This window comes from Varroa jacobsoni, unplaced genomic scaffold (assembly GCF_002532875.2).
Source record: "Varroa jacobsoni isolate VJ856 unplaced genomic scaffold, vjacob_1.0 scaffold_734, whole genome shotgun sequence".
NCBI classification, from domain to species: Eukaryota; Metazoa; Arthropoda; class Arachnida; order Mesostigmata; family Varroidae; genus Varroa; species Varroa jacobsoni.
This window is the reverse complement of record NW_019213636.1, coordinates 195,475-218,685: the sequence shown is the minus strand read 5'-3', so window position 1 is coordinate 218,685 and position 23,211 is coordinate 195,475. Positions and strand designations below refer to the sequence as shown.

General features: G+C 41.4%; 2 protein-coding genes across 7 annotated transcripts in view; one reads left to right on the top strand and one right to left on the bottom strand.

The window, feature by feature from the left end:
* Positions 1–8,397, top strand: part of LOC111263112 (N-acetylglucosamine-6-phosphate deacetylase) — a 15,654-nt gene extending 7,257 nt beyond the window's left edge. For 4 of the 5 annotated variants that reach the window (XM_086969454.1, XM_022837928.2, XM_022837927.2 and 1 more), the window contains 8 exons: positions 1,848–1,959; positions 2,194–2,284; positions 2,480–2,674; positions 6,104–6,298; positions 6,874–6,980; positions 7,404–7,605; positions 7,773–7,936; positions 8,183–8,397. In XM_086969454.1, the coding sequence (XP_086825580.1) occupies positions 1,855–1,959; positions 2,194–2,284; positions 2,480–2,674; positions 6,104–6,298; positions 6,874–6,980; positions 7,404–7,605; positions 7,773–7,936; positions 8,183–8,308 (1,185 nt within the window). In that variant the 5' untranslated portion in view covers positions 1,848–1,854 and the 3' untranslated portion in view covers positions 8,309–8,397. Of the gene's footprint in view, positions 1–856; positions 1,368–1,847; positions 1,960–2,193; positions 2,285–2,479; positions 2,675–6,103; positions 6,299–6,873; positions 6,981–7,403; positions 7,606–7,772; positions 7,937–8,182 lie in introns of those variants that run through there. The other variant, XM_022837929.2, reaches the window with a different exon arrangement.
* A 1,418-nt stretch (positions 8,398–9,815) lies between these two features.
* The window catches only part of RhoGAP54D (Rho GTPase activating protein at 54D), a 46,537-nt gene continuing 33,141 nt past the window's right edge, over positions 9,816–23,211 (bottom strand). Inside the window, exons 5-8 of one of the 2 annotated variants that reach the window (XM_022837922.2) lie at positions 20,260–20,418; positions 19,781–19,819; positions 14,865–15,014; positions 9,816–11,386 (exon numbers count right to left, since the gene is read on the bottom strand). In XM_022837922.2, coding sequence (XP_022693657.1) covers positions 10,976–11,386; positions 14,865–15,014; positions 19,781–19,819; positions 20,260–20,418 — 759 coding nt within the window. In that variant the 3' untranslated portion in view covers positions 9,816–10,975. The remainder of the gene's footprint in view (positions 11,387–14,864; positions 15,015–19,780; positions 19,820–20,259; positions 20,419–23,211) is intronic. The other variant, XM_022837923.2, reaches the window with a different exon arrangement.

The following is a 23,211-nucleotide window of genomic DNA, read 5'->3' as shown; positions in this document are numbered from 1 at the left end:
CACACACACACACACAGACACACACACACACACACACACACACACACACACACACACACACACACACACACACACACACACACACACACACACACACACACACACACACACACACACACACACACAACACACACACACACACACACACACACACACACAGACACACACACACACACACAGACACACACACACACACACACCGAAAGTAGCTACAAATCTTCGTTCACTGTGTCACATTCTATGAGACGTTCACTAATGTTTCACTCAGTACTCACGCAGATTGTTGATAAGGTCGACAGCCATAGATATGATTAAATCGGGTGGAGCATGAGTCAACAACTTACTTGATCGACAACTTTACGCCTGTTTACCTATAAGCTGTGGTACTTCGTCGTATAAGCTAACGTACCTAGCGTTATAAAGTCGCGTATGCCTAACCTTGAACACAATAGTTGCTAATGTTGCTTGCTAATGTTTGATTAGGTCTTTCTAAACTCATTCAGACGAGTATGCCGCAGACATATCCGACGGCACTCACTGTGATCAGGCCTGTATTGAGCACAGCGGCGAGAACAGGTGTTATAACATCTGAAATGCTCAGACGTAAACTGAATACCTAGCTTTTCTCAAGATGTTAATCGCGAGAGTTTGAATATTCAACTCGCAAGTAGAGAATATAACTAAATCCGTTCTCTTTGTGGCTTGATACGGAACTCCGATATGTTTGAAGCGTACAAAGGAACACAATGAACCCAAGGGATCACAGCTATGCGCCGATACGCTTATCAGCCGATTAAGACGTCAGCGGTTCTTACCGCCTCCCTCCCCCTCCGCCCCCACCAGCTGGAACACTATTGTAAGACTTCAAAGCGGAGGAACAACGACAATATTTCGAACATGGCTTCATAGAGTTAGCAGAAAGGAAGAGACGATTGCCAAGTGGACCGCAATTCCTACGTACAGCTCAAGTGTGTGACCTCACCCCGGACGTTATAAAACGGCTGAACCGACCAGGCGGGGGAATCGACTGGTTCAAGACACTATGCGTCATAGGGGGCGCATACTTAACTAGTCTAACTTTTCCGGTCCCGAAAGCAGCTAGAACCGTAGAGGGAACAAAATTTTTGAAGTAATGGCTGAAAGAAGGTGACTGCTATGCGGGAAATCCCCCGATAAACCAGCTGATGAAATTTTCTGTCACACGGCAAGGGCATAGCAGCTAGAAGCAATGATTACTAGAGGGTTTCCGAGAGGAAAGGAAAATTTTGACTAAGTAAGGACCGAATGTCAGAAAAAATCCAGGGCAAGTGTACATAGGCGTTGCAAATTTGTTGTCGGGAGACGCGAGAGGACGCTTCGAGCGAACGGTAAGGCGCTGAAACCGAAAGGTGACTCACACGGCAGGCGTCTGCCATTCTCTCAGATGAACACGTAGTGCTGTTTGATAAAGAAGCATAAAAGAGGAACTGAGAATTTGTGGATAACGGTCTCGATTATTATAAGACCAACAGTAAAGGTTCGATTCACATTCGGCGCACGTAAAACAGGCTCTACTTGGATATAAATCGGCCGTGCGCAAATAGGATTCCTTTTTTCGAGCTACTAATTTTCTCGATACTGCGACAGCAACGTGCTTTTTTAGCAATAGTGATAGTTTTCTTAAAAATAAGTGGACCAAAAATAAGTGGCCCTGAAAAAGTAAAATTGACAATGAATAAGTTCTGCGTACCCTAATGGCACTCCATTTAAATAAAAAATTATCATAAGGATCAAAAAAATTATGCTAGTCAATTCATGGTCAATTCGGCTGGTAAACGTCGATACGTTGTTTTTTTTCAATTTTCCAGGCAAATAATGGGGCCGATCATCAGACTCAAAAACTGTCGGGTACTGCGTAGAAGAAAATTTCAACATGAAGACCTATTTGTTCAGGATGGAAAAATCATCAACTACCTGAGAGTAATACATGGTTATCTTAGCGTGTGAAAAGTTTACTTTGCGTGATTTTGCATTTAAAAAAAATCATACTGTTACGTAATTAGGTTTACCTAATTATATACAATCTAAGAAGAAGCGGCATTGACACATTTGTCTGATATTCTTAGACCAACCTTGTTCTACTCAATAATTAAGTATCTTGAAAAGTAAACTGAGAGAGAGCATATGAAGTTTTTTTGTGTCTTGCACAAGCAGGTTTTCTATGAGCAGAAACGGAAGCCCGACACTGTGATCGATTGCAAGGGGCACATTATCGCACCAGGGTTTATCGATCTCCAAATAAACGGTGCGTGGTCAAAACAAGTGTCTCAGATTAACGGATAGGTTTGAGCAGGGTGTTGTTTAGGTCAAGTAGAATTCTAAGATTCTAAGACTCTAAGATAATTCGAGGTTTCCTCATGTGGCTTATTCTGGTCTTGCGGAATTTTATGATGAAAACGGTAACTTTGATTTTGTTATTTCGTCATTACCATTTTTCCAGGTGCCTTTGGATACGATTTTTCGCATAATAACGAAACGGTCTCCCATGCTGTTAGTGAAGTAGCACGAGAATTGCTACCATCAGGGGTCATCGGTTTCTGCCCCACGTTGGTCAGTTCTCCACCAGAGGTTTATCAAAGAGTTCTGAAGGCAATAAAGAAAACCCAAGGCGGCAAGGATGGCTCGGCCGTTCTTGGTTAGTAGCTTTATACAAACTATAGATCTTTACATGCATAGAATAATAGTTGGACAAATTATCCTCAAGAAACGTAAGGCGATTTGATTAAATCAATTTATGTTGACCTACTTTGGCGTCCGAAAAAAACGTCTACGCAGATTAAATAGTGTTTATTCGTATTTAAATTTTAAACTTTTTCTTTAGAAATTCGCAACTATTACCTTTCTGGCGGATTGCGGCGGGCCATTGATTTACGAACTTCAAAGAACATTTGATTTGGTTACCTAATTAGGCGCTGAAACCTTCGTGTCTTTGGTTTTTTGGAGTAGACTCTATCCTGATAGGAAAAATCTATTGGCATCAGCTCTGAAGAATGGGCGAGATATTTTGTACGAGCAATCTATTTTGAAAGAAGATGAATATCTTTTTTATATAATATAGATGGATGTGCTTCTATACGATAGGGTCAAACCAGGGCACGTATCAAGGAACCTGCTTCATAATAGAAGGTTGAAATATTTTTGGACCTACTCTTGGCTGCTTTTCTGATCAGATGTTTTTCCCATATAACAGCTAATCATTTCACAGCTGGTATAACGAATATTTTTTTTTTACTTTTAAAATATGCTACATAATGAAGTACATAAAATTAAGCCATTTTGATGGGTTGAATAAAGTGCAATACCCTCAAATAAAGACTTTCTTGCTGGGAAGCCTAATGTTTTTCTTATTAGAGGGTTCTTTTTAGTAGCAATCGAACGTTTCTGCCGAGCTGAAATGGGATGTATTTCTGTGCTGTTTAAAGGGTAACAATTTAACATGGCGTTTACCGTAAGGAGCTGTGTCTATTGTTCCAAACCGATGGACCTGCACAAGCTGACTCGAATAGAGTACATATCCTCGCACCAGAAATCGATATTTTCAGACGAAAAAACAGAAACACAGTACAGTATTTTCTATTTCCTTGGAGTGAAAATGCGTTTAGGGTGTTTTTGAAATAAAACATTTGCTGAGAACAGAGTCAATACATTACATATAGTATAAACAGAGAATAGAAAACCTTAAACCTTATCTTGATGTTTTGGGAACAGAGTCACTAACTTAGTTGGCTGTGGATAATCCCCACTGAGATGTCTGCCGACAGTCGACTTTATTCACGCGGGTCCTAGAAACAAAAGCAATTGAAGGTAACGTCTGTTAAGAGTCGGCCACAGGTCGACCCAGTTAATAACGTGTGTCATTCAGGCTTCGACCGTCAGCCTTCAACCGATATGTTGGCTCTGCGGCCGCAACGTTGCCGGACGTGCTGGTCCGGCCGAGCCTATTTGCGTATCAGCCAAAAATAAAGGCAATAAATGTTGGCCACCCTATTGACATGCGTATGAGAAGTAATCAATAGAAAGGCCATCTCCACAAAATTGAATAAACACCGAATATATATCAAAAGCAGCACAAACGAACGAGACAATGATTTTTATCTTGGCTAGTTTTTCTGAATGCGTCACAAACGAATGGTGTAATTTTGTCTGACACGTCGCACCACATTAAAGCTTCCGGTAAATTTCTGCTACAGAGGGACAAAAACAGATCTGTTTTGTGTAGGTTAATAGAGCCGTTCCCGATAGTGGTTTATTCAACATAATTATCATTCGCGGCGATTAAATCTTTAGCCGCAACCTAAATTTTGAATGTTCTTTTATCTTAATTAATTGTGCATCAAACAAGATAGGTAGGTGTACATTTCTTTTAGGTAGAACATTGTTGAAATACGACACAGTAAATACACTAAAAATTCCGCCGGAATTAAATTTCTGCGCCAACGGTCTCAAAAATACAAAAATAAATTAAAAAAAAAAAACATGTACAGAAAGGCGCGAAAAGTCTCAAAAAGATTAACTAGAGCTTACTCAAGCGATCAATCCCTCCAAAGCAGCTGCTCGTTTCCATATACAAAAAAATGAGGTGCATCAAAAATAACTCTTTGTGCAATTTTGATGGAATTCTCGAGCGCTTACTTTTAACTTTCTCCCCCCCCCGTTTGCCTTATAGATTTCCTTCTCAGGTTTTTTTGGAAATAGCATGAAGATGAACATTATCGGGCAAAAAAAAAGTTTGTTGTTCTGGTGACGGTGTGTGCGACGCAAAGGAACCAATAGCTGAGCTTCGTTTAAATATAGAGTATAAAATCTATATAAAAAAAATAAAATGTAAATAAAAAAAGTTTGCTGTTTTATTCTAGAAAGAGTTGAAATTTTTTTGGCGCCAAGAATAGCGGATGACCGCATGCCCCGAACGACAAACAACCCAACGAAGTTTGACCGGCTTCAAACGGTGAGCCGCAGCCGAGAAAAAAATCACCTGATACATAGACACTCTTCATCACACAACGGTTAAAACAGCAAAAAATACGTAAATAATTGCAATCGAAGGAAAACTTCACTGTGTACCACATCTATAATAGGGAACCCTAATACCACACAATTTCTATAATACATAAGATATAGTGCAGTTCGTTAGCGCTTAACGACCTTATCTAATCGTATCTAACTAATATTTCACAGGGGTATTGGCACATCTCCGTAGCGAAATATTTTTGTTCCTTTCGGATTCTTTGCTAAGAGGACAGCAGAGCAAACACGGTCCGAACCTTTTCATCTGTTGTAAAACTCTTGATAAATAGTTTTGAGATTATATATATAGATCTCAGAATCTTCAGATTTCGGCAGATTTCAAAACTAAATTGCTAGTTATTGGGTACGAGAAATGTTCGTATACAGGTTTGCTATCGTATCTACCATTCTAGAATTCAAAAAGGCCCAACAGCATGTCAAAGAAACTCTCTGAGAGAGACACTCTGCAACTGTTATTTTGAGCTTACGCCCATCGCCTTTCGCACGTTATCCTGTTGTATATGAATATCGAAAAAGCACACGCCCTCGTTTATGCACTATTTAAAATTTTGCAGTTATTCAAATCTTACTGCTCTACGAACTTTTCTTTCATAAACACTTGTGTAAGTCAATAGCCCCCTACCGTGCGTAACACAGGTCAAACATTTCGGTGTGATCATCTAGTTTGACTACTAAGAGTTGTCCATACACTGAGAGCTTTTCCTATTTTCCGGACATGTCCTGGGTGTATATATGCGAGGCTGCAGAAGCGCATTAATAATGGGGGCCACCATTCGGACAACGACATGAGACTTGTTAGAAGGCGCTTTGATATTGGTTGTATCGTCGTTGTACCTACTGGACTTTATAACAAGAACTATAGGGATGGTATTAGGGTGACTCCACTACAAATGTGTTGTACAGTTAAGTAAGATGCGGCAAGTTGCGCGTCTATTGGAATGTATGTGGAACAAACTCTCTAACTGTTAAAGAACTTTTGATTCATCCTGTATATAAACAATCATTATGGATTACTTGATGAATAACCACTTTACAGGGCTCCACTTGGAGGGTCCCTTCATCGCTATGGCCAAGCGTGGCGCCCATAACCCGAATCACGTGCGCGATCTTTCCGGCGGTATAACCGATCTGCGGGAGGTTTATGGGGATGACCTTTCATCTGTTGCCATTGTGACTCTCGCCCCTGAGCTTGATCCAAGTGGAGTAGCCATACAGCATCTGATTCGCCAAGGTGGGAATATATACAAAGTCATATTTTCAAAATTATGATACATAATCTTTCATCCTTTCTGAAGCCAATATTGTTACTCTTCATGACATCTTTTGAATTCGCAGCTTCCTAGTGGTACATCCTCTATTCCCGTGGAGGAGCATGTGGTGCAAACGTAATTAAAAGGTCGACTCGCAAGGTTTACAGACCTTCTAACTGAACTCGACTGTCATTTTTTCTGAGATAACTTCGGATTTACACTGAAATCTACAACGTGGTGTAAAAGTGTAATATTGACGAAAAAAATTTGATCTTAAGCTATAATGTGTGTAAAGTGCGTGCACTGGCATTTGTAATTTTCACTATTTCATCTATACAGCATACAGATTCAGCAAAATTATTAGGATATATTATTATATTATATTATATTATTATATATATATATATATATATATATATATATATATAATAAAATTGTAATAATATAATAATAAAGAAAAAATTATAGAATCTATAAAAGTTATTTAGAGACACCATTAATTAGCGGATGTTACATCTGCGAATTACGTCAGTTACGAGCCATTCACGTTTTCCAGGTATTATTGTCTCGCTAGGTCATTCGATGGCGAGCCTTGAACAAGGACAAACCGGAGCGCGACACGGTGCAACCTTAATTACTCATCTATTTAATGCAATGCTTCCTGTAAGCAACAGCTGAACCTCGCTAGCTATTCGAAGATCACTTTCAATTACATACCTATGCGTAAATGGGAATTACTTTATATACGGAAGGACGCCACGGAACATCTTCAAAAAATAGTTCAATTTCTCCTCGTAGTAAACGCTTTTGCATTCAGTCAGATTTGTAGGCATCGTAGGTGCCTAAAGGCTGACAATGCACGATATTAGTGGTCAGATGTATGCGTTTTATACATAGGAAATGGGCAAAATAGGATTATATGCTGCCCCTCACTCTTTTTAAAAAACATCTGATATATATTTTAGGTAACAGTATTGCATTAAAAATCGGAATTCGTCTAGAATAGTTATCTAGCAGGAATTTGAGTTCGCGTTTCGTAAAAAAAACGGGTAGACAATACAATATCGTGCATTTTCCCTAACTCAGTTTCATCACAGAGATCCTGGTTTCTTGGGCCTGCTTAGCTCGAGCGTGCATGGTCAAGCTGTCAGATTTGGCCTTATAGCGGATGGTATCCATACCCACCCAGAAACCTTACGATTAGCCCATCGGACCAATCCAGAAAATCTCGTCCTGGTTACAGATGCCGTAGCAGCAATGGGTCTTTCCAGCGGGACGCATTTCATCGGTAAAAACGCCTACTTCGACTTTCTCATATTATATATAATTAAGGAGTAGCGACTAGAGTGGGCTACTTGGGAACTGAATACAAGGTAAATGAAACCATTTGAGATCACCGAATGAGCACAGCATATTTCCGATACATTATGTTGTTACCTGCATCGCCTTTTTTAGGGGATATGTTTGTAGTAACAGATGGCAAAAGAGCGCTTATTGAAGGCACTGAAACCTTATGTGGGTGCATTGGCACAATGGATGCTTGTATACGGCAGTTCTACGCGTCTAGCGGGTGTTCTCGTGAAGAAGCCCTCATAGCGGCATCATATCATCCTGCGCAGGTGAGTACAGCTTCTTAACAAATTAAATGCTTGAAACGTACGAGAATTTCGAAATAGATGGCATGGTGGTAAGAGGGCCTGTTGTCCGCATACGCCTGCTGAGCTATTTGCGTCCAGGTTATCTACGATGTGATACTTCTAAGAATAACGTGAAGCCGTTTAGGAATGCATGACCAAAGCAAAGCATCTTAATGAGACTAAATGGACATTTCCGTATTATTCGCGCATTGGGCTGCTGAAAACCAGGTGCTTGGACTTCAGTCGAAGGGACTGCTTGAAATTGGCTACGATGCGGACTTTGTAATTCTTGACGACGATCTGAACGTGCTCTCTACATGGATTGCCGGGGAGAAAGTTTGGGAAAAACAGTAAAGGAACTCTGGGAATAAAGGAAATAATGTTCGATAATTTCAAAAAGCACAAAAGGTAGTGAAATATATGTAAATAAAGCTTCTAACGAATTTTGGTCGAATTGTCATTTGTAGCGACCGGTGCTTGTGCATGGGCTTATTTTAACCAACAATATTTAAGTGCAATAGAAGCGCTACATGCATTTTGCCATCGTCGTTTACCATTAACTACCTATCACTATCAACGGAGTGTAATATCTGCACAATTTTATCTTGTATTTAAACGACTATCAAACTATACATCTACGAATAAAAAAACCATACAAAATCTCAGATGCTCAGAAGAAAATTCCGATTCACTTTTCGCTGTTCTCAATATAGCGTAGAATGTTGCTAGTAAATTGTTACAGCGCTTTTTAACAAACTTTACTGTAAAAAATAAGTTTTTACGTCATAGATCCATGACGTCAAGCGGAAGCGCAGCTTGTCTGTAAACGAATTTTTTTTGTATCAACCCATCACCTAGCATATCTCACCCTTGTACTAGGCTAGTCGGCGATAAACCCGCCGCAGCGAGATGTCTGGGCACCGATCTGATGCGTGTTACGCGAAACGCAATAAACACATAAGGGGGATGAGCAAAAAAGTACCGAAATTTACCGCGTTCTTTTTAGGCATTGGCAATTATTTACTTTGTTAACACAACATGGGTTATAATGGGGATCGTCGGTTGTGCATTTCAAAACTCAACTGGATGATACCCACATGACTAAGTTCTCTTATGTGCGTACGAGTAAGTCTTTTGTAAAACCTATTGGTGTTAATGCATTCGAACATTTCTTTGGGGAGCGCCCCATTTCCGACATTCACTTCCCCTTCCAAGAAGATACTGCCTTATTTGTTCAAGTTAGTGCTAGCGGGTTTCAGGGGTTTTTTAAGGGGTGGTGAAGTCCCGAATAGTGTCAGGCGAAAATACCTAAGATGAAAAACGTACCGAACATTGTAGTAGCCCTTCATGTCTCATGATTTCTCTAAATGCAATGCAAATGATGGACAATCCATTTTTGACAGAAAAAAAAAAGCATCGAATTTAAATAAAACGTGCATTTCTGGGCGCTACGCGACGACCAATTTCCCGCCCTTATTCAAAATATGAATTTCAAACCTACAGTGAAAAAAATACATGTGATAGCTATCTAATAATGTATTTATTCTTCGTTTTAGGAAGACAAAGAGGGCAAGACACAGTTTATTTCTTCGTATATTATCCACGATCATCGTTGTTACACGAAATAGTTGCGAACGTTAGCTTTACAACGACCAGGTTGAATTTTAATGGATTATGATGCATATCCATACATAAGCAATTCGTGAATAGACGTTTGGCGTTTAGGAAATAGCTTTGACCCGCAGTTCCCTCGAAATGTTCGACTTAATGGGGGGAGGACGGGGCTATTAGGGGCAAAAAATCAGTTTTGGAAAACCATTGACAAGAGCTATAGGGACTGGAATAAAAAGTCAGGGGCAAATTGAGAATATCGATTACTTCCATTTATTCTGAACTTAACTTTAAACAGTGGTTTCCTGTTGCTTCCCGTTAGATATTTAATTATTATAATACTGAGTGTAATAACAGAATGCATATTCTCTGATCGGGCCTACTTCGAATGCTTGTAGTAATCATAATTTATACATGGTTGTCATAAATGAAGCATTTTTCTTTTTAGGACAGAACGGATAGAATCACGTTGTTTCGGTATGTTACACGATAACGTGTAGATATATTAATATATACAAATATAAAACGCTTTAGTAGGTTCACACATCCCTAGTCATTCCATAGCGGAAATACAAACAGGAATTTCTATAGATCGAATTTATTATTACAGTATCCGCTAGTGTAGCATCCGCTAGTGAACTGCAGCCGAGTTGGCGTTCTTTGATTCGTTAGCGTAAACGTTTTTTTTTTTTTTTTTTTTTTTTTTTTTACATAAATTAATAGGTTTTCATTGACGTATTCAGGTTCAGGCAGTAGTGAAATAAGTAAATGTGGTTAATGTTTGATAAGGAAAAGGAAGAAGGAGCTAGATTATGGTCATATTTACATTGATGTAATAGTGAGGATGAAAACGGCTGTTGTCTTGCGATCGGTCAATTGAAAAATCATTGGCAAGCACCATTGTTCGGTTCAGTATGCGATGCCGGCGACACACCCACCACGCCTGAACCGTTCCATTATTTTCTAGACTAACTTATTAGTTATGTAGATAGATAATATGTATACATTAGTTATACACATGATATATACACACCAGCACGCCTTCAACAATTAACTACGCTATGGGCGTTGACAAAAAAACGCCAGCCAGGACAATGCTCCGCCGAGCGATCTCCTCACTTCCGTGTACATTTACGTACCTCGATTACTGGCTGGCTTATCTGTTAGTCGAAACACTACAGCTAGTGGAACCGTCTGGCAGTTACATGGGACAGAATCATCAGTCTAATTGCCAAACTGATTTTCTTTATGTAATAATATTCGACGCCATAGGATCATTCATCACCAAAGAGCCATTAGGCCATTGGAGGTCATCGGATTGCTCACGCGTCCACCACGTATATGGCTAATGCTGCTACATCGGACCAACAAACAATAGTTCGCTCACTGTTTCCTTATGCAAATCCCACCCTACTTAACTGCTGTATTGTTGTTTGTATTAGCAATGAGCTTTTTCGTCGGAGTCAGTACGGCAGCCTTCACTCGCATCGAAGCCCGGATCACACTCTGGAACGGAGTACGGGAAAATTTCGTTGGCGTGGGCATCTGCCCGCCGGCAGGATGGTCTTCATCGGCCTTTCGTTTCAGGACCTTGGCGAACGGTGACGCATTTTCCTTGTCGACAAGGTCAACGGCAACAAGCGAATCCACTGATCCGCTTCTTACGAAAGCGGCTTTGCCTTGAATAGGATAACGAATCGATGTTCGGAGCAGTCCGCGTTTCAGTGAATCGGGCGTGTCTGCCAAACCCAGGATTTTTTCAGCCTTTGCTGCGATTGGTGTCCTGGGTGTTGCTGGCTGGATGGATGGCGCTTGTTGCACCTGAAATTTTCAACAAAAAATAAAAGCGAAACAACGTATTTAGTTTTGATGCTATTATATATAAATGAACGCCACCCTGTTTCAGATGATCAGGGATTTACAACATTGAGCCTTTAAAATGTCACATGCCACAATCGAGCTATTCAATGCGCCATTTTCGCGTGCTTATACGGAACTAGATTTCCAAAGTGAAAGTCACAGACCTATTCAACAGCGACGTGCTCACGCGCATGTTTCTTGACAATAGCTGACATCATCGACGGCTAATTTATATATGAGGCTGCTTTACTCTTTGAACAACTCTTGCTACTTACAACCGCTCCATCGAAGCATAGCATTTCTTTGAAGGACTCTTTCTACGCCCAACTGATAGACGTCGCGTAAAGGTGTAGGCTTACGAGCTTTTCACGAAAAGAAGCCAGATGATGATGATGATGATGAGTCTGAGACAGCTGGTATATGTTGTGACGTACGGGGCTGTCACAAGCTTGTTATTTTCCGGATCATCATCTGTCCTCTGCGTTTTCTCGTGCACCCTTTCACTGTCCTTCTAGTTAGCTTTCATCTAGCATTAAAACTTTGTAGCTGCACAGGTCTGATGGCCTTAGAATATGCCTAGGTATAATGTAACATATCTCGTTTTTCGTTGCCCTTTAGGCTACTCCTTATTGAGAAACAGAGCTAGCGATTGTCGAGCATGGCGATGTGGACGGACAGCAGGGGACAGCGAAAAAATGAGCGAAACAAGAAGACGACAAAGACAGCCTTGACATAAAGATGTACGCGCCTGTTCCATGTAACAGACACGTAGCGGTAACAGTCATCCCTCAGGAAATAGGTTTGCCTAAACCAAACGGCTGGCTTCGATTAAGTACCTTATTTAGACTCTCGTTAGACATAGCGCTATCCTCGGGGGATGGCTAGATCCTGCCCACGAAGCTATAAACATGTAATCAACAAGACTGACAAGTTTGTTCTCTATGGTGCTTCTATGGCCTAATTTGACAATAGAACTGGACTTCATCCTATTCGTCTAGACGGGACCAATGCTTTAACTAACGTTTTTTTTCGTGGCCGTAGTCCCAAATCGTTTTGCCAAAAATGACCTTCCAAAAATGTTCGCTCTTTAAGAAAGTCTACACTGTTTGCTACACAACCTCCTTCCGTCACCGAATCGCTTCACGTCTCACTGCCTTCCCGTTTGTCTTATTGAAAATCAGTATTTACTTTGTGGCGAAGATAAATGCTCTATATGGACCGATGAATAGAACACAGGATACCCGACCTATGCATCAATAATTACTGGTGTTGTACGTGAGCGGTGGCGAAGGACACAGGACAACCTTGTATACGAGACACGCACATAACATTACAGTGGATACATTACTACCTGTCCTTAACAGGGCGAGTTTCTCGGAAGGCTGCATGGCTGTACCCTGTTCCTTAGCTTAGCTCACTCGCTTTCAGCGTTTTTTCATAGTCACTCCGAAAATGTGAAAATAGAAAAAAAATCATACTAACTTGACGGACCTGTGCTCTCTGGACTATTTTCTTGCACATCCGGGGTTAGCCATGCCTGGAATAGGAAGTATTGAAGCAAGCTGAAAGGTCAGCTAGCGCTTCGCATAAATAATAACCAATAACATTTACTTAGGAAAATCAGCATGAAAAGGCTAGCAAAGGATGAAAGATGAAGCATGAAAAGGACTCACTTCATGCACATTGCCTTCATCGTCATAATTAAACACGAGCGACCAGTATTACATTGATGAACAATGTAATTCAGCCGGCTACTCTGTGTCGTGCTCACTGTAACACATCGATGAATATGTGCCGGAGTGACAGCACCCCAAAAAATGAATGAGGTGTATCTCTCCTCACTATGTCTATCTCTGTGATGATTGGGTTTTCGATCTCCAGTTGTAACAACATCGACAACGGTTCGCACCGAGCCAAAACTTCAACCAGCAAACGGCGCATTACTGGCTTTGTTGAATGAAACAAGAATACTCTCTTTCTCTCCTGAAGCGAAAAATTGTTGTGAAGTCAGCGACATGTTTTGCATTCGTCGTTTCTACCCCGCCGCATTTCATATCTTTGCCTTCGTCTAGCGTAACGGTCCGAAGTATGTCGTTTTTCATAGATGAAGCCTATGATGAGCATTGAGCAGCGCAAGTAAAGATCCTGACCTGCACAGAAGCCCATCTTTGAAAAACAAATTCAAGCTTTTCAAGCTCATCCTCAAGTATCTAGCGTGGACTAGCTCAGCGCGATATCCCGTCGCTTTCACCAACGTTGTGTCGGTATAATTATGTAACATAAGTAATTGCAAAAACAATTCGTTAGTAAATCTTCACGACTCTGTAAGCGCTGTCAAGTTTCTCTTTTAGTAGGTTGTCCTTAGCAGGACAGCTACGTCGAAATACGACGTCTAAAAAGCGAAAGAGAACGATGTTACAAGAGCTAAGTAGATCTGCCTTGCGGTTTTGCAACGTGCTTACACACGGTCCTATTCATATAGTTTGTGCATGACCTGCCAGATGATCTAATGCCTTCTCTTTATGTGCAGGTGCATTGACCATTGGTGATGTGAAAGTATCCGGGCTACTACAGCCACACGAAGACCAACAGCGTCTCACCAACGAGAGCTTTCTCCATGATGACAGCGCCGTACGAGCGCACTGCTACACTTTATACGAGGGCATGCCCAACAACCGTTGTAACAACAATCAAAAGTTGACAGCCGGCAAATTTGAGTGTACATAAGTAATCCTCGACCAGCTTTTAAGTATCCTTAAGTATCCTTTTAAGTATCGGGATGGTCACTCTACGGCGAAAATTATGAATATATATGAGCTAGTAGAATTTCATACGAATGTATACATACATAGGTTTTGTTTGCTGTGGGCAGTATAAGAGAGTGTGTAGGGGGAGACTGTGAGTTCCAAAAAAAAAATGGGCCTAATGTGAGTTCATGTAAGGAGACTAGCACGAGAACAAAAGCGGATAGGAAAAGTAGAAACTCGTGCAACTGCAGAATAAAAACTGTTGTTTTCAGTGTGTAAGCTGTTCAGCTTTGAAAGTTCGGAAAATATGAACTGAATATTTAAGCGTGATTTATTCACCGAATAAGTTATTTATAAATACCTCTCAATTCCTTTAATCTATTCAACGCATGACTTACTGCCTCCACCGCTTCTAGGTTAAATTTTTAGGAAATGCTCAGCTAATTTTTTAGATCAGCGTCTTTGGAAGAGAAATGGTTCCTTTTTTAACATCATTTGGATACTTAGTAAATTCTACATGCAGCAACCGTCTGATTACGCTTATTTACGATTCGTGACCACAAGTACGTTCCTTTTGTGCATTTAAGATAAAACTGTTACAGCTAGTTTCAATATGTTTACGTCTAGTCGTGCTTTTCACGACTGAAATCGAAGTACAGGGAAGTCGAATTGTTCACTCAAGGATAACGTACCCTCTGAAGGAAGAGTTTCTTTGTCGGCGTCGTATCCGGCTGTTGACTAACGTGGGCGTACAGTCTGGCTAATTCCCGAGTCGTGTAATCGTCGATCTCCTCCTTGCTCTGCTCGCGGCGGATAGCAAAAGTCAGCTGCGTCTTGACAACCTGTTGACGTCCAATCAATAACTACATATATTACCAACACACATATACGAACTACTTTTTATTTACGAGGCACAAATTAAGTTAATGAGTTGCCAAAACAAACATTTTCGTCCATTCATAGGTATACCTGGTCACTCTGTCCTGTGGAATATAGCACCAACTTGCGAACTATACGTTAGTAGCTCAGCTAACTTGAAGCGTACGAAAACAACTTAACGTCTGAGATTTTTGTGTCCATTTAATTGTTTCAAGTCCAAGACCGTAATGCAAGGAATGATTTGAAATAAAGTAATCCTGTAGGTGACTGGATAGTACAGATGACGACAAGCAACGGTCTCTTCAACTGATAAGTAATTTATGAATACGTTCATGATACTGAAGGACGATAGTCGCTACAAGTTCGTTAATCAAATTTGTCGAGTCAGCGGGTTTATGCGTGTACTACACAACGAGTAAACGTAACAGGTAACATGCACATCTATGTTTATTATGCAAACTTGTACGTAAAGCAAGTGTTTTTTTGCGAGTGTGAATTGCTTCTTGCATCCCCATACCGTTGGCCTTAATTTGGAGTTCAATACCAGTGTCAATTTTTTCAAAATTTTATCAATCTAAGCTTTAGCGTGTCCTCCCCCTCCCTCTAGCTCTCGCATTCGCTCAGTTTCTCTTCCTGTTGATCTTCCCTGCTGCTTCTTCTTGCTGAAATCTCCTCCATATTGTTCTCTAAGAGGTCCTGCGGAGTGGATGCCGACTTCCATGTCAGCTACGCCGCCTCCGCCCCTTGCTCTGCTGATGAGAAATCCGCAGACGACATATGGTCTTTGGGATAGATCGAACCAACTTGGATCGATACCGTCGTGAAAGCAGTTAGCCTAACCACTATCGAATGCTGAAAACTCGATGAGAATCCTGAATTTTTTTTATTATTAATTTTTTATTATTATTTAGTATGAAGCAGGAAAATTGGGAAAGAATGGGTGGGTGTCTTGCCCGCATCCCGTATGTCAGCTTGGAAAACATTTGGAGGAGCCTTCCTCACCAATGACACTCTACATTTTAAGTGTGAAACATTCGTAGCAATACTCGGCAGACTATGTTATTCTTGTTTGCAATAAGTGATGTGTACGAGTGGGCTTTAACTAAATAACACCAGCGTTTTAGATAAAAATTATTTTTATATTTGAATTATTTGTAAATGTCTGTTAATTGGCTCTTGTTACACGGGAAAGAATTTTTAGACCAGAGACAAGAGAATGCCTAATTCAAAGCATCAAAAAATCTCCATAATGGTCTGCCATCATCGAAAGCAAAAATCTGGTTGAAACCAGATTTTTCTTACTGGCAGATGTAATTTCATTGACGCAGATTGAGCTCGCGAAGCATACATATACATACACCACTGTTTTTTTGGAACACCTTCCTTACCTCTTATTTCTTATCGCTAAATTGTATCTGTCTCAGATTGTACGATTCAGTGAGCTTCCATGATACGAACACTTAACATGACTTTTAAGATGGTAGATATTTGCCTTAAGTGTCAATTATATTAGGTCCATTCGATTATCTCCGATTTGACCTCCTGAATCCATCCATAATTGAAGTCCAAAATCGACACGAGATCGCCACATTGCTTAAGACGAAAAACGACTATTCTGCCTGCATAATCAACCAGGTGTTTTTTTGTTTTATTTAAGAATTGCTTTCATTTGTGCTCGCTTATTTATTTGTAAGTCATCTTTTCATTGTGCCTTCCACTCGCCGGTTCTGGTCCAGTATCTCGTGCAGCCCGCTCGAAGGGCCGGCCTTCTAGCACAGAAGCAAACCCAACGAAAATCCGAGGAGTGTCGTCTAAGACGTCGTGTGACTAAGAAGCAGCAGCTTGGTTGTTCATTCGTTCCGTCGATGATTTTCCGTCGACGGCACAACCAAATCTGTATCTTAATCTCCGTTTCTTAAAAACAAGCAACTGTAGCCAGGTGACGCAAGAAGCAGACCTATTCTAAGCCTAGCTGGTCAGGTAAGGTTACGAAGTCGCCTGCTGCTTCTCGATTTTTAAATGACTACACCGCGTGAGCTAGACGAAATGGACGCGTCACAATGGCGGCGGACGCGCTTTAAATCAGGATAAAGTATAACGTGTGTCGCGTAGCTACTTGGCCCAACTGCCAACCCCTCAGAAGCACAGCGGCTTACATAGCAGATGTAGTAAGAAATAGCGTCTGTCAATGCAGGTTCCTAAGACAACTAGTCTAGTATTTCTAGTGTACATATTCAGATTGAATATCGGCATGCGTCTATATTTCAGCAGCCTCTAATTTTGCAGTGAATCACACAATCGAGCTATCATTACGACATGGACGTATGCTGCCGTTTAGACGTACCATGATCTTGAGGTAATATATGTGAAGGGACAGGAAACGCCATCGTCACCTTGACATTGGCCAAGAGTAGAGACCGCATATCGAATTGGTGACCTTACGACGACGTAAAAGCGTGTTTCTCCATCTTCTGGTTTCACCGTACACCCCTACGTACGTATATCTAAACACGCACGCACAATGCAGAACAATAGACAACGCACCTCACGAGATCTCTCTCGCACGAGACCCAAGCATACATGAGCAAATTTCATTATCATCATCAAGCTTCAGTAACATTTTCTATAATTAATAGTAAGTGGTCTTGTCCGTATGGATCCTATCAACATCAAGATAAGAATAATGGTATCAAGTCCCCCTAGAACTGCCCGTCACGGTTGTGAAATTACCGGCCTGAAACCATTTAGAAACAACAGCTATGCATTTTTACCTATGCAACAGAGATGATCACGAACATAACCTTAGAGCAACCACTCGCAAAGAGTAATCGTTGCGTAAATTGTAACGTTAGGCCATAACTATGTTTCTCTGTAACTACTAAGACCAATTATTCCATATCGGTGTTTGCTTACAAGACAAGAGAACTGTCATACAAAGGGATACCTCAGATGAGTCTAAACAGCGAAGACAAAGTGTTCGACTCACAAGCTGGGCTGCATCGTCTAAAAGCCACTGATCAGCTAAGCATTAAAGCTACCACGCCAGGGTGGTTCGCTGCACTGCAGGAACACATGTATCGGGCTGAAACCAACTTGGACCAGTTAGAGAGTAAATAACGCTTGACCTATTCTAACGCGCACAAAGATAGTCTACATATACGTCATCGCGCGTTTCTGAATCTTATGTCGTCGACGAGCAGGTGTGTCTGACATCAGCTGCGTTGTCGGCATGTCTCAGCGATAAGAAGCGGCTTCTGCGACAGGTCGCCAAGAAAAAAACTACTGATCGCCTGAGAACTGACCATTATGTAATCAGTTCAGCGAAGAAAACGTTGTGTAACGTACCGACGGGCCGATTTGCTGGTCTCGCTGAAAGGGCTGGCGTGTTATTACTAACCTGCCTCTGCTGATTGCTATAAGAAAAGGAAATAGGGTACGAACGAATTTAGATTGATTGTTAGACCCCTTAGAATGATGCTGTTTGCATCTGTCGTGATTTATTAGCGGGTAGTTTCCGAGATATCGATGAGCATGCCAATCGGTAGAACACAAACGTGTCGTTTCTACGAGCCCATTTAAACCGTTCCAACCCATCTTGATAACGCGTTAGGTTCTACTAGACACTTCGGTGTTCAGACAGACCCCCTGCCAAATATACACGACATTGACATATGTCCATTATCGGAATCAACCCCTGCAGCGCTTCTTTACTCTAATAATAACAACTCTGTTGTCTTCGTTCTACGACACATTTTGCACACGTTAGATACTTACAATTATTCCACATCAAGGCCAGGCGTCACTACACCTAATGTCATCACCTGCATCGACTCTTGGGATTTATGTTGACCTCGTCCCCGCGTTACAGAGTGTTGGGGCAAAGACACTGATGTTAGGCAGCCTACGCTAACGGTCGCCGCCATAACTATGATAGCACTAAAAATCTGCGCATATATAAACGCTGTGACAATGTAAAAGCACGACGTATGCGTTGTACGCGACCACCAGAGGTCTTGGTGGTTATTAGGGTCCGAAAAAAAATAGTCGCTGAAGTTTGAGTTTAGGATAGGCGCCTCCCAGTTTAAACAGCCTATTGAGAATATGCTAGGTTGTAGGCGACTGCTTCGTCCTACTGGGTGTCAAAGATAGGCTCGTGTTAGTGTTGCCTAAGCCACCGTCCAGGTGAATGTCGCCCTGTGCTGTGGTGTGGGCAGATGTCCTGATGTATGTTGTTCATTTGAGGGTGTCCCCGCCACAGCCTGTTGCTCGATTGTTCGGCGAGCCTGTATAGGACCTGCGGACTACTGGCAAGAGCTGAGCGAACGTGATCATCGTTTGGGCTATCTACCCGCTTAAGCCAAGCATTCACTCCAGTTCAGCTGGTCACCGCCGCTGTAGCCAGTGAGCTCACCGAATTGACTCATTTTGTAGCTTTGTTTCCTCGGAGATCTGTCCTATGCCCGCCAATGTGCGTGTGGCTTCTGATGATAGTAGCAACTCCAGGGGAAGCTTAACAAACCGCTGAAGAGGATCAGGCATTAGACATTTTGTTATCCACTCCGACTGACTACAAAGGTATGCTGTTCGTCTGGTGCTGCTACCGTTCGCGAATAATGCCACCCAGTACAACGTAGAGTTCTTATTAAAACCAGCTTACAATGTTCACAAACGCTCAGAATCGGATGCAAATACTATTCAGTATACGGCGTAGATGACAATTCTGTCTTACCCCGAATTGGTAAATGGCCTTCAACACACAACCTGATGCCTGCAATTGCATAAAGTATATTCCGTTTCAGCCATTCTGCAGCGAAACGAAAGACCTTAGATATCGCATTGAATTTATTCTAAAAAAACACTTATTCATAACTGCCTTTTTGATTATTTTGTGTTTGTGCACAAACTGATGATTCCGACTTGGTAGAGCGCTTGTGTATTACTTTAAGACTGTATAGGAGAGTTTAGAAGTTATGATTTTGGGCCATGATTCTAGCCGCTGCCTTTGCCGGGCGAATCGGCAGCAGTGGATGACAGGAAACTTTAAAAAAGAATGTTAAAATAAATGCTAACCGACGAGTGCTTTATATAAGACTAGGTAATATAAAAACCTGTTCAATACATCTGCAGTACTACCGTATGTTAAACATTTAGAATCACGAAACGCACACTTCAATAGTAGACACTGAAGTTAAACTCTTTCAGACTTACCCCGTGATCATGTTCGTCCTGCTCGTTCTTGATGAATGCGATAACGTCTTGAACGAGCTCGTCTGGCAGCTTGAACAATACGGGTTCCTGTTCGATGATGAAGCTCAACAACTCCACGGCGGGATGCTGTACCCGTGTGAAGAATTCCTCAGGTGTCATCTAGGGAATCAAATCGGAGGAAAAATTCATTAATGCGCGTTTAAAAATTCGATAAGTTGCAATTTTCAAATTCACACCGAAGTCAGGCGATTTTCACATTAGCCAATGGAAATCGTCGCCAAATACTGCACGTGCGCACGATGAAATCGGTCATCCCTGACAAAAATCGTTAACAGCCATGACACGATGCACGTACCACCTAGCCCGTAGGTATGGAACAAGGATTGACTAATCCTCTCTAGGATCTTTCTCAGTTACCTTAATTTCTATTTCAAATAAACACATCGCACTTTTCGTTTGAATAATCCTCACGTAGTGAAAACAATGTTCGTTCAAAGCTTTCACAACTGACATCGGTGTGATAATGGATTGTCATCTATTTTCGTAATAACTTTTACCTATGCACTTGAAAATATGTCAAGTTTTCAAAACCGGGTAGCTGTTACCGTAATGCTCTTAGCTAACCCAGTTCGTAGCTAGGCTTCCTATCTACTTCGATTTGCCCATGGCGATTTATGAAGCACAAGGAACGCGCTGGAATATCCTTGTAGAACTTCTATGACCACACTAACTATATAATAGTAGTCAAGCTCCTCAGACTATGTATAATACACAGTGATGATATACAAGTTACGACCTAATCGTCAACCATAAAGGAATAAGCGACACCACCGTCTGAGGGTATATCGAGAAGCAATATTTTCTCCGCAGATCTCTCTAGCGAATAACGTCCACTTGCAGGACTGCTATCTCAGGAACTGCATCTAAGAGTAGGTATTTTTCTCTTCTCAGATATTCTAGTCAGACCCTCGCTGAGCCATACTCGAAGTTCACGGACACAGGCTGCCCCAAACGCATATGACTGCTAGATACCACATTACCTAGTCAACATTTGTGAGCATGTCTATATTCCAAATGCTCATTTATTGTAACAGGTCACGCCAGAAACTCGCTTGCCACTGAAGGCTATGTTATCGGCCGGTTGGTCAATGATGGACGCCATCATTTTGGCGCTACGGTGTGAGGACTATGTAGGCCCCATCGCGTGATCATGTGAAGTGACAGTGCTGCTTCGATACCGGCGTTGAACGTCGTGGACATATCTAATGTGTACCTGCAGTAAAGAAGAGGTGTAATATCGCCATAGCGAACTCGCTAAGCGACACACTGCAGTGGACCTTTCTTGTGAATGAATGTTACGCAGATGTGGAACCAGACGTACGTGTTACCCTACTTGTAAGCTTCAGGTCAACGTTCTTACCAAGTTTGTTGAATTAAGACATACAGAAGTAATTCGATCTAACGTACATTAGTAGGTTAAAGATTGCGACGAAGACACAACAGGTGTATAAGTAACCTAGCTAACCTAACCATATTTTAAACTATACCTATAGCTTTTCAAGAAGCTGTTGAAGGTTTTAGAATAGAAAATGTTACGCCGCGGATAGCTAAATAAGCAAAAATAGAAATTTCATTCAGATTAAAATGTTGTAATATAAACAATTTACTGCCGGATTTAACAATTTACTAAAGATCACACCCGTTATTTACTTGGTCGTTACATTAAGGACAACCTCGTTGGTAACCGTACAGGTGTCGTCCCTTTTTGCAACTATCATTGAGAGAGATACAGGCAAACGCTTACAATTTTTTAGTTCCCCACTTGTCGGAGTCCTCAGTAAGCGTCAAGGTAAAAACGAAATACACAAGCGATCTTTACTGCTTTAGTACTTTTGCTCCAGGCCAAGCTGAGTTCCGTCTCTTAATAAACTTGTCAGTAAACTTTCATTGGCTCATATGACTCTGCGTTTTTCCGGTTGAACAAGCGGATCAGAATTTATATCATCACTGCATACGGCTGTTTTCGCACGTATACATCTCTATGGAATATACATTAGCTTGTGCACGAATCCGCATGAGGTTCTTGCACCTAATTGAATTGTTTGTATTTCATATGTATCTGCTCATCACCATCTATTCAGAGTGATGATTATGAGACTGTTATTTGTTTGTTCTGAGTGCTTTAACGAGCTAGCGTTCCGTCCTCAAGTCCGGCGGCTGGGAGTTTCCTTTTCCCTAACTAGTGAAAACAGACAAAGAGGGCAGGCGTATAGCTACACGTGTAGGCCGTATATGATACCTAACCTGATGGAAGCTTCCACTCTGAACCGTTACATTATTTCCACTCTTAACCGCCTAACGTGATCGGGGCGTTAATCAAGCTTGACTGTTGTTGTCAGCCATATGGAAGCAGGAAAGCTGAGAAGGCAACTGGGTCTGCATATGAGACCAATCAAAATTGACAGACAACTAGCTATTCAGAAGATTGCAGGCATGCTGAGCACTACATAGAAATGTGTATTTAGATACACAAAATGTCGTTACTCACATTACGCCTGACGATTAATATATTCTTTACTCGTGGCAGGCAAAGCTTATGCTTTTTTTAGTTGAAATCACGATCAATACCTCCGTAACAGTTTGGGGATTTGCACGTTTCAAGTCTCATAGCAGGCCAGATCTTCTGATTCCTCGCATGCAGCAGCGAAGTTATATCTCAAGATTAGCACATAGAGCAGCTAGAATCGCTATACCACGTTAATGTAGTCCGCTAGGATGGCCTTATTAGGCAATCAGGACCGAGTGCGGAGCTCGTTGCTCACTCAACTTCGATTCAATATGTATTGTTTGAGGTTCTAACCCACTGTTTCGAGTAGACGATAAAAATATCTAGTTAGCACCGTATCCGCCGCGACGGTCAGCTTCGAAAAGCCATCGCTGTAACTTTTCGTA